Source organism: Mus pahari, chromosome 12 (genome assembly GCF_900095145.1).
Source record: "Mus pahari chromosome 12, PAHARI_EIJ_v1.1, whole genome shotgun sequence".
NCBI classification, from domain to species: domain Eukaryota; kingdom Metazoa; phylum Chordata; class Mammalia; order Rodentia; family Muridae; genus Mus; species Mus pahari.
The window spans coordinates 32,249,700-32,261,731 of record NC_034601.1 but is presented as its reverse complement, the minus strand read 5'-3'; the positions used below and the strand labels follow the sequence as shown (position 1 = coordinate 32,261,731).

Here is a 12,032-nt window from a genome sequence, read left to right as displayed (position 1 = left end):
TAAAGCTTAGAGAAGTATGAGCATAATCTTTACATAAATTACCTAAAGTCTGATCGGATCAATGTATTGTAAATTGTTGAGTCAAAGCAATGCATGATTATAGTGCTGAGTTACATGATTTGTAGGATAAATAACCTACATGATTTCTAGGATAAATATCCTACTATTTTATAGCTAGTTAAATGACCGAAATGTTTGTGAAATTTCTCATTGAGAAACAGGACTTCATCATAGCTCAGTGAGAATATTAAAGGTTTTACAAATAGTGGGTTTGATCAGATCAATTTAGAAGAAAGCTTCTAAGCTTTTAGAAGATGTTTGGGGAGATACAGAAGAACTCTGAGGAAATACCAACATGAAAGAAAGCACTAGTAGGGTTTGTCCAAGGAATAGGTAGGTTTCAAGAGAGACTCTCAAAATCCAAACTACAGCAAAGACATTTGTAAATAGTATTTACTTAAGGTAATTGGGTGTGCTGCTTTACTCATGTAATNTCACAACTGGGGAGACTGAAGCAAGAGGATTGCTATGAGTTCAAGGCCAGCCTGAGCTACATAGTGAGCTTTAGTACAGCTTGTGCTATAGTGTGAGAGACCCTGTTTCAAAAATAATCAAAAGCAAAACAATTTAAACACAAAGCACTTCAGGTTTCATACACANTCACAGGTTGTTTGTTTTTGTTTTGTTTTATCATTTTTAATTTATTTTTCTCTCATATAATCCATTCCCACTGTTTCTCCTCCCTCTTTCTCTCCAGTCCCTTCCCCCTACCCTAGTCNCNACCCCTGATCTNNTCCTCCTCTATTTCCCTTCAGAAAAGGGAGGCCTCCCATGGACATCAACCAAGCATGGCTTATCAAGTTTTANTAGAGGGAAGATGCCTAGTCTCACAGGTTTTGTTGTTGCTTTTATTTTTTAAAGATAGAATAGTGAGATTGAGTAGAGTTACCAGAGAGCAAAAAAATAGAAAAAAATATTTTACAATATTTATTCATGATTTATCACAATTTAAATGTTCTTTGGAGTTGTGAATATGGATAACAAAGGTTAGAGACACCTAGGAAGGGAATGTGGAAGAAACAGAAAGAAAAGTAAAAATACAAAACTAAAAGCTAAAGTTANGAAAATTCCTCCAATCAACAGCATTGAGATATATCTGAAATAGAAGTTCAGAGTCTATTGTTCAAACATCAGACATTATATGCCTTGTGCTTGTAGTCCTCTGAATATCANCAGCAATGCAAGGACTTATGACTTATAATTTTTCAATAAAGAATAAATCTGCTAAGTCATGTACATCCTCCCACAAATGGATTAATAAATCTGTTTTTCAGAAAACTGATAAAGATGATTACACTTTTCATTTGTCATATTTAAGCAGAAGTGGTTTTATGATACTCATGATACTGTGAATATATTAACTACTCAANTGTATTTTAATTATTCAAACACTGGATATATCAAAGCACCAGAAAAGAAAGTNTACAATATATGGCATTACATAATTAAGTTTCTCACAGCCTTTACAGAATCATCCAATGCTATTTACCTAATTAGTTATTTTCATCAGATATACATATACTTAAGTATACATTATCTTGTTTTTCCTACAAATTACAGAAGACTTTATATACTGTCTTGTTAATATATTTTAGTTATGATTGCATATTAGGCAATAGGGATTTAGTCTTCTTACAGCTATATAGTGATAAATGTCATTCTTAGGCTAAACCAAGTTATTAATAATTTTAATACTGCTGATACTTTTATGANATCTGATGATTTAACTAATTTTCATAAAACTCAAATGCTTTAACATTGTTAATTGGATTATTACATAGAGTAATAACTATAATCAGAGCTTGCCAGTTCACATCTATATTTAGTTGGCCAGTCATCTCTAAGCCTGTCAAATGATGTGTTTCTCTTTGGAATAGTAATTATGATAGAACTTTGCACCCTTCAGTGGTAGGAGCAAGTGTTAAAAGATGAGACACACCAACCTAAAAAGGTAATATAGTTGCTATCTATTAGCTATAAAAATTATCATGTGTGCTTTTCATATCACTTTGTAACAGTATAAGGTAGTTATAATTGTGCCATTTCAGTGGAAAAGGAACTTCAAGTCAAGGAATGTAACACCCAAGACAAAGCTTTTAGTAAATATTAGGCAAATAATAGAGTTCAATATAGATTGTTAAACAATTCGTTAGTAGCTGTCACAATATACAAAGGACTTCTGTGAAAGTGAAACTTCTGCTGCTGGTTTTTATTTGTATGGGAACAACAATGACTTTTGATAGATATAACCATGTAAAATTTAATTTATCTATGAGTTTAGTTCATACATGATAGTGCCTTGGCTATTTTATCTTCTAATGCTTGGTATGAACCTAGCCTATGATTTTTGTAAGGAGAGCCGGAAGAAAGAAAATAATGAGTCATATGGAACCTTAGTGTTCTTTAGACTAAAACTCAAATTATGTTAAAGCAATGCTGAGAGACTTAAAACAACTCTAGAGACAGAATGGGAAAGTCTCAATATGAGAACAGTTTGGGCATTGACCTGTAACAGACTACATATTGTCATATAGATAACTGCCTGAACACCTGTGAATTCTAACCCTTATTCTCATTTAATTACATTGCTTTTGTGTTTTTCTCTCATGTGAACATAAACTTAAGGAGGCACAGTAGCTTCTCTAGTNTGGAAGTTACTCTGAAGGCTGTCTACCCCAGTATTTAAAATTCCCACCCAAGACTTGAATCCTCTGTAGAAAATNACTGTGAATATTGANTTTCAAATAAGTTCTTTTCAAACTAGCCAGTAGGAATGGCTGGTATAATGAAAATGAGCTGGAAGTTAGAGTTTAAAGTCCTAGGTTGAAATTACATAGAAACTCCTGGTTGACAACCCTGACTCTTGGGATGTGCTTTCTCAACACTATGGAAAAAATAACACTTGTGGCTACAGAAATTTAGAGATCATGCATATAAAGTTTTCAGGTACACAGTTTCTTTAATCAGAGAACAACTTTTTCCCACTAGTCCTTTACTGTAAATGGAAAACAATGCTTTCTTTGAAGTTTAACCAAATCACTGCTCCTTGTCTAAAAGCAAATTATATTTTACACTATTACCCTCGTTTTCTCATAGCTCCTGAATCCTTATTTCTTCACTTGTTTGTAGCTTGTATACTTCCCTAGAACAAAAGATCTGTGAGAAAGATTTATTGTTAGTCTTATTCTCCATATAGGCTTTGGATTTTGAGACAGTTTCTGGGATATAATGGAGGAAGAATAAGAGAGAAAGGAATGATGGAAAGCAGCTTGGATTTCAGAAACTTGAAAATACTAGGTTGCCTCACACTGCTTGTGTTTTGTAGGCTTGTACTCTTGTACACAAGAAATAATCTATTAAAGTATGCTAAACCATAATGACTTGAAGAACCCATCTAACTATAAATGGTTACTATCATAGTGAGGTGATTGTGTATCATTTCTCAGAGAAGAAGAGTTAGCGCAGTCTCAGTTTGTCTCCTAGTAGGCATGAATAAGAGCTAAAATACTAAGGTTATGAATATAATAGTCATTATAAGGTTGAGCTGACACCCTCACTCTCTTTTAATAGCCTAGGATGGCTATCACTCCATGATTTTAGAAAACATGTTTTACTATGTCCTAGACATAGGGTCATTTTTCCTAGTTCCATTAGAGATATTAACATTATATTTATCAAATACAACATGTGTTTTATTAAAGTACTCTTCGCTCTGGCTCATAATTTGTTTTTTTTTTTTCATCATTTAAATAAGATCTCTGTATGAGATAAAAGAANTGCAATGTTGATGGTTTAAGTAAAATATGCATTATGGAAACTTTTTGGTGTTTTTTTTTTTGTGTTGTAGAATTTCAAGAACCCTATGCTGTTGCTGTACTTCTAGAGAAAGATCTCATCGTAGTTGATCTAACACAAACCAAGTAAGTTGTTCATAATTTCACCAGACACTCTTAAGTTCTGTTCAGCACAATAGAAATGCAGGAGTACATTTTAGATAATTGGCAGTGGTCTTCTCTAGATAGTGAGCTTTCCTTACATGAAAATTGTCTTGCTAAATTTATAGAAATNCAATTTGGTTAAATGATGAAAAANNAGCCAAGAGAGTTTGGGTAACAAGAAAATCGCCAGTTGTCTTAAACACAACATGAATGTTTGNANACAGCATTTGGACACCCAAAAGACAAGGAATCACATTTTTTTGCCTTTGCCTTAAGCAAAAGCAGATGTTAGAAAAGCATTACAGTGTAACAGTTGACCATCTGTTAGTCTATTGACTGAGGGAAAACTGATAAAGGAAAATCACACACANTGAAACTATTGTGAGGCTGTCATACCAGACAGTTCTGAAGCCTGGAATTTTTAGGGAAACGAGGGAAATATACAATTGAGTCATCTATGTGTCTATATAGCATCACTACAAGACAGTACATCTTCNTGGGTCTGCAGAGATCTGCTCTAAAGGGGTGTGCTATTACTTAGTGATTGTTATATATGTTTAATAATAACAGGAAAAGCATAATAATAGCAGGAATCTTTCCTAAAATGAATCCCTTACAGCCTTGCTTAATAAGAGCTCACCTGTTGCAAATTATATAATAATCCGACGCAGGCCATTTCAGGATGGTCATCTGCTAGTTATTAGCTTGTCCCATTATGACTCCTGACACTGTTCCCTCCTTGAGTCTATGATCGCCATAGCAATGGTTGTGTGATCAGATTTATAGAAATAGATATCATTTCTTTCCTGTGGAGTGAGTCTCAAAACCAATCAGAAGTTGTGTACCCCAGGATGGTAGGGCTACGACTGCACAGGTGGGATCCTCTTGCCCTCCAANTTGGTATTTTAGGTTATAAAACTCACAGCTTGGGTAAAACCATTGATAGCATTTCTACCCAGTAGCCCACATAGAAGCTTCTATGGCTTCAGGATTTCTAGGACTACAGAAGTTACCTGTCAGAAGAGGCTTCGGCTCACTTCCAGCTTGATTATTTCCAATTCCTGCGACCATTTCCCACCCTACTTGGCTCCTTTCTAGGTTACTGGCTTCTACCAGTACTCTAAATTGAACATAAAAAACTAGAGATTTGATTTAGGGTTTACATATACTGGAGAATGTGTGGTGTACATATGATGGAGAATGTGCTGTTTGTTTTTCTGTTCCTAGGTAACCTTATTCAGGATAAAATGTTTAGAGCCACCCATTTATCTGTAAATTTTCTAACATCATTTATGTTTCCAGCTTAGTAAAATCCCAGTGTGCCGCATTTATATTATCTAGTCATTACTATGGACATCCTTCCCTTCCTTTCTAGCAGTTACAAAATTTCATGTGTTACATTAAGGTTTTTGAGTTTTTGTTTTGTTTTATTTTAACAGGGTGAGGGTCTAGTTTCATTCTTATATTTGTAGACATCCAGTTTTCATAACCCCATTTGTCGAAAAATGTTGTTTTTCCTCCTCCATGCACTTTTGTGGAAAATCAGATGTCTATAGTTGTATGGACTTTGTGTGTGTGTGTGTGTGTGTGTGTGTGTGTGTGTGTGTGTGTAAATTTTACTTTACATCCAGCTCACTAACTCTCCTCCCAGTCACCCCGTCTCGCAATCTTCCCCTCTCCCCGTCCCCTCAGAAAGGATGGAAGCATGCCCTGGGTATCCCCCCACCTTGGTATATCAAATCTCTGGGGGGATAGGGGCATCCTCTCCCACTGAGGCCAGACAAGGCAGCCCAGCTAGAAGAATATATCCCATAGACAGACAACANCTTTTGGGATGGCCTCTGCTTCAGTTGTTCAGAACCCACATGAAGACAACACATTGGTACATCAGCAACACATGTGTGGGAGGGGCCTAGGTCCAGCCCATGTATGTTCTTTGGTTNGTGGTTCAGACTCTGAGAGCTCCAAGGGTCCAGGTTAGTTGACTCTGTTGGTCTTCCTGTGGAGTTCCTATTCCCTTTGGGGCCTGCAGTGATTCCCCCNACTCTTCCATAAGAGTCCCCAAGCTTGAATGACTGTTGGGTTATGGGTCTCTGCATCCTTCTGAGTCAGCTGCTGAGTGGAGCATCTCAGAGAACAGCCATGGTAGACTCATGTCTGTAAGCATACAAGAGTATCATTAATAGTGTCAGGGATTGGTGCTTGCCCATGGGATGGGTCTGTAGTTGGGCCAGCCATTGGCTAGCCATTTCCTCAGTCTCTGATCCATCTCTGGTCACTGCTTTTCTTGTAGATAGGATAAATTTGGGGTCAGAAGTTTTGAGACTTTCATGCTGTTTTGCTGATCAATGTATCTGAGTTTGTGTGTAAGTGTGTATGCCACTACAACATTCCTTAGTACTATAATTTTGTTGTATAACTTGAAATCAGGTATAATAATGTCTGTTGGTTTTGCTCAATCACTGTTATTTTGGCCATCCAAAAGAATATGTTTCCATATAAATTTTAAGATTTTTAAAATTTCTGTGAATAACGGCATGGGAATTTTGATTGGTATTGAATGAATCTGTAGATTACTTTTGGTAGGATTACTATTTTCACAACCTTGTAACAGCTCATAAATATGGAAAAGCTTTGCATATTCTAATGATTTCCTAAGTTCTCAAGTTCTACAGTTTCTATGGTAGAAGCCCTTCACTTTACTCTTCTCTCTCTTTCTCTCTCTCTCTCTCTCTCTCCCTCCCTCCCTCCCTCCCTCCCTCCTTCCCTCCTCCCTCCTCTCTCTGTCTCTCAATTATTTTTTTATTTTTATTAATTTTATTTTTTTTCTTTAATCTTTTTTTTTACAGTCCAGACTTTATCCCCCTCCCAGTCCACCCTCCAACTGTTCTTTATCCCACACCTCCTCCCCCCTCCCTGTCTCCAAGAGGATGTCCCCACCCCCCTTCCCACCAGAGCTCCCCACATCCTGGGATCCTGTCTCTCAAGGGTTGGGTGCACCTTCTCTGACTGAGTCCAGACCCAGCAGTCCTCTGCTGTATATGTATTTGGGGCCTCATATCAGCTGGTGTATGCTGCTTGGTTGGTGGCTCAATATCAGAGAACCTGGGGGGTCCAGGTTAGTTGAGACTGCTGGTCTTCCTCCTCAGCCTCTTCCAGCTTTTCCCTAATTCAGTCACAGGGGTCACCAACTTCTATCCATTGGTTGAGTGTAAATATCTGCATCTGACTCTCTCGGCTGCTTGTTGGGTCTTCCAGAGGACAGTCATGATAGGCCTGTCTGTAATAACACCATGGCATCAGTACTAGTGTCAGGCCTTGAGGCCTCCCCCTGAACTGGATCTCCTTTTCCTCAGGCTCTTCTCCATTTTTGATCCTGCAGTTCTTTCAGACAGGAACAATTCTGGGTCAGAGTTTTTGACTCTGGGATGGCAACCCCATTACTCCACTTGATGCCCTGTCTTTCTCCTGGAGGTGGACTCTACAAGTTCCATTTCCCCACTGTAGGGCATTTCGTCTAAGGTCCCTCCATTTGAGTCCTCAGAGTCTCTCACCTCCCAGGTCTCTGGTGCCTTCTAGAGTATCCCCACCTCCTACCTTTTGAAGGTTGCCTGTTTCCATTCTTTCTGCTGGCTCTCAGGGCTTCAGTCCTGTTCCTCCTCACACACACTCTTTATTTTATGTATATGAGTACACTGCCTCCATCCTTAGACATACTAGAAGAGGGCATTGGAACCCATTACAGATGGGTGTGAGCCACCATGTGGTTGCTGAGAATTGAACTCAGGACTTCTAGAAGAATAGTCAATGCACTTAACCATTAACCCTTCTCTCTAGCCCCACTTTACCTTCTGAGAGATTTTATTCTGATATGTTTATTTTGAGAGATTTTTAAGGCTATTATGAACAGAATTATTTCTGTGATTTCTTCCTTGGTGTGTTTCACATTGGTATATAAAAGACTATTGGTGTTTGTTTATTTTTATATCCTGACACTTTTTGGAAAAGTAAAAATTAGTTCTAGGAGTTTTCTGGTGAACTCTTTAGGGTCTCTTATATATAGTATCATATAAAAACAAGAATACTTTGAATTCTCTTCCTATTTGTATCTCTTCTCTTGTCATTATGTTCTAAACAAGACTTTAAGCACTTTATTGAACAGTAGTGGAGACAGTGGACAACCTAGTCTTCTCCCTGATTTTTTGTTTGTTTGTGGTTTTTTGGTTTTTCGAGACAGGGTTTCTCTGTGTAGCCCTGGCTGTCCTGGAACTCACTCTGTAGACCAGGCTGGCCTCGAACTCAGAAATCCGCCTGCCTCTGCCTCCCGAGTGCTGGGATTAAAGGCGTGCACCACCACGCCCCGCATCTCCCTGATTTTAATAATACTACTTGTTCTCCATTTAAAATGATGTTTTCTATGTATTTGTCATATGTAGTTTTAACATGTAAAGGTATTTTCCTGCCAACCTTATTCTCTCTATAACTTCTCTTGTGTAGGGATTTTGAATTTAGTCTAAAGTCTCTTCTGAATCTACTGATGACTATGGGTTTGGGTTTTAAGTTAATTTCTATATATCTACTGATTTGCATGTTGAATCATCTCCTTATCTCCTAGATAAAGTCAACTTGATGATGGTGAATGATCTTTTTCATGTGTACCTGTACTCAGTTTGCCAGTATTTTTTTTTTTTAGAACTTTTGCATTTACGTTCTTTTTTTGTTGTGTCTTTATATGGCTTTGGTATTAGGGTAATGCTGGCTTGTAAAAGTAGTTTAGAAGTCTTCCTTACATTTATATTATGTGGAATAATGAGTAGCATTGGTTGTTGTAGTTTTGCTTTGACAATCTGATAAAATTATATTGGGACTCTTTCTGGGCTAGGGACATTTTTAGTCAGGAGATTGTTTTCATTACTGTTTTAATCTCGTTTCTTGTAAGTATTTTTGAATTATTGATCTCATCTTCGTATAACTCTCATAGTCTGTGGGTTTATTCATATTCTGTTCATGGGAGTTCCTTCATGTTCTGTTCATAAGTTTTTAAAGAGTTATCATTTTGCTTGACTAAATTAGCCAATTCTTCTACCTTGTCTTCAAGCTTTGATAAGAATTATGTCTTCTATGTGGTCCATTATGTTGGTGAAGCTTTTCACTGAGTTTTATTAGATGTTCTGAAAACTTCATTTCCAGTTTAATTTCAATTTTTGCTTTCTTCTGTATTTATTTATTAAATATTGAAATAGGAGATCTAGCTAGGAGGGAGGAGAAGGGACCTAGTATCTTTTTATTAAATTCAATTTTAATATCCTGAATAGTCATTATTTCTTTTCTTATTTGTTTGCATTTTCTTGATCTTTAATGAGAAGTTTATTTCTGCCCTCTTTAAATTCATTCTTGTTTATCAATGTCATCTTACAATTCCTTAAAATTCTTGAGCACATTTAAAATTGTTCTTCAATTCTGTGTCTTCAGTTTTGTGTAATTGTTCTTATTGAAAACAATTACTACAGGATTGATGGTCTTTGGAGGAGACATATTGTCTTGGTTTTTATATTGCTTATGACTTTGCAGTGGAACCTAGGTATCTGAAATTATATTATTGTTATGGTTTTTTTGATAAGAGGTTTTAGCCCACTATATTGGAATCTTCAGTTGGAGTAATAGGGTGAGCAAATTGGGATAATTCTGAAAGGGCAGAGCTAAGGGGACATGACTTGTACTGAGCAACGCAGCAGCTCGAGGTCCAAGGTATAGTAATAGGCTGGGCAGTATGAGAGGATCCAAAGAGATGAATCAGAGGAGACTAGTTTTCTTGTTGGGCCTAGCTACATGAGCGTAGAGCTCCAGTAGGGTATGGAGCCAGGTGGAGCTAGGGTTTGTCTCTTACTTGGGACCAAGATCCGGGAACTACTATTGCCTGGAGAACCATAGTGAAATTGGCTTGGGGGTCTGGTGAAGAAAGTTGGAGTTTAGGGCAGCCTAGGGAGGAGAAAAGAAAAAGCACTATCTGATGTTATGATCTATGCAGGGTCCTGGGAAAGAAAGGCAGGTTTTTAGGCAGTCTAGCTAGGAGGGAGGAGAGGGACTTAACCAGTGGCAGCATCAGGGCAGAGTTCAAGGAAATTCTTGAGCAGAAGTGGGTTGGCTTAGAGAAGAGAAATGAGGCCTTAGGGAAGGCAGGTGAGGAGTTGGAAAGCCTAGGGATTAGAAATGAAAGTGACCTATCTAGAGGTCTGGTAAAGGTCCCAAAAAGGCGGGTGTCAGTTTGGTGGACAAGAGAGCAGGGTTGAAAAGAACCTACCTAGTGAAAGGAGGACCTGGGAGAGGATGGTGGGGAGTTGGCTGGCTTAGGGTGAGGAAGACTTAGGTTGACACATTTATTTGGAAGACTTAGGGTGACACATTTGTCTCATTTTTGATGTCAGTGGTAATGCTTTATAGTTTTCACCCTAGTTGGATGATGTTCACTATATATTTGTCATATATAGCTCTTATTATGTTAAGATTGGTTTCTTCAATTCCTAATCTCTTCGGGGCTTTTATCTCAAAGGATTGGATTTCACCAAAAATCTTTTCTATACCTATCGCAATAATTGATATAAAATAATAATTTCAAAAAATTACATTTGAATTTTAGCTTTGATTATATTTATTGATGTATACATTTATTGAGCTATGTATATGTTGAAGCATCGCTTCACCTGTAGAATGATTCTAACTTGATCACAATGAATGATCTTTTTGATGTATATTTGAATTCAGTTTGTAGGTATTTTCATTGAAAAAAATTGTATCTATGTTTATTAGGGAGTTTGATCCATGCTTGTGCCTTTATCTGGTTTTCATATCAATGGCTTCATATAAAGATTTTTAGTGAAGGTTTTAGGGTATTTTGTGTATAGAATCCAATCATCTAAAAGGTTACTTTTTTGTCGTGTCCATGACTACTTTTGGTATCCAGGTTATAAAGTCTTTGTACAGCGAGTTTGGTAATGTTCCTTTCCTTTTAATTTTATGGAACAGTTTGAGAAGTATTGCTGCTAGCACTTCCTGAAGGATTTGGAAGAATTTGGTGGTAAATGTCTCAGTTCCTTCCTATGCTTCTATATGGAAAGGGTATTATTGTGGGTCTTATTGCTTATAGCTTATTGATTTAATTTTGGTAGGTTATATGTATTTCTAAGAATTTATACATTTCTTCTAGATTTTCCTTTTTCACTCTGTTATTAAAGTATTCCCTAATTTCTGAACTGAGGTCTACTGTAATGGAATCTTTTCCATCTATTAGTTTGCATCTTTTCTTTCTTTCTTTTCTTTTCTTTCTTTCTTTCTTTCTTTCTTCCTTTTTTACTTATTTTTTTATTTATTTGGATAACACTTTTGTCAATTCTTTTATCTTTAAAAAAAGGCAATGTTTTGTTTGATTGATTCTATGTATTCTTATTTTAGTTTCCATTTTATTAATTTCTGATCATTATTATTTTTTGCCAACAACTTTGAGTTAAATTTTCCTCATACTTCTTAAGTCCTTGAAGTGTATCATTAGATTATTTCTTTGTTATCATTCTGATTTGTTAATGAAAACACTTATAAAAAAATTTCTCTTAGAACTACTTTCACTTTGACCCAGAGATTCAGATGTGTGGTGCTATCATTTTCATTAGATAATAGGAACTTAGTAATTTCCTTCCTAACTTCAATGATTGCCTAGTCATTGAAGAGTGCATTCTTTAGTCTCTAAGTAGTTCTATAGTTGCTTTTCTTTCGCTTGGTTTTTGGTTTACATTTTTTTCTTTTTTTTTCCCAATTTTTATTAGGTATTTACTTCATTTACATTATAAATGTTATCCACAAAGTCCCCTATACCACCCCCCCCCCCGTTCCCCTTCCCACCTGTTCCCCCTTCTTGGCCCTGGTGTTCCCCTGTACTGGGACATATAAACTTTGCAAGACCAAGGGGCCCTCTCTTCCCAATGATGGCTGACTAGACCATCTTCTGCTACATTTGCAGCTAGAGACATGAGCTCTGGGGGT

General features: G+C 36.8%; 1 protein-coding gene across 1 annotated transcript in view; it reads left to right on the top strand.

Moving 5' to 3' along the window:
* The window catches only part of Stxbp5l (syntaxin binding protein 5 like), a 290,875-nt gene that overhangs the window by 142,295 nt on the left and 136,548 nt on the right, over positions 1-12,032 (top strand). The window contains exon 10 of the mRNA XM_021209026.2: positions 3,908-3,980. Within this exon, the coding sequence (XP_021064685.1) occupies positions 3,908-3,980 (73 nt within the window). The remainder of the gene's footprint in view (positions 1-3,907; positions 3,981-12,032) is intronic.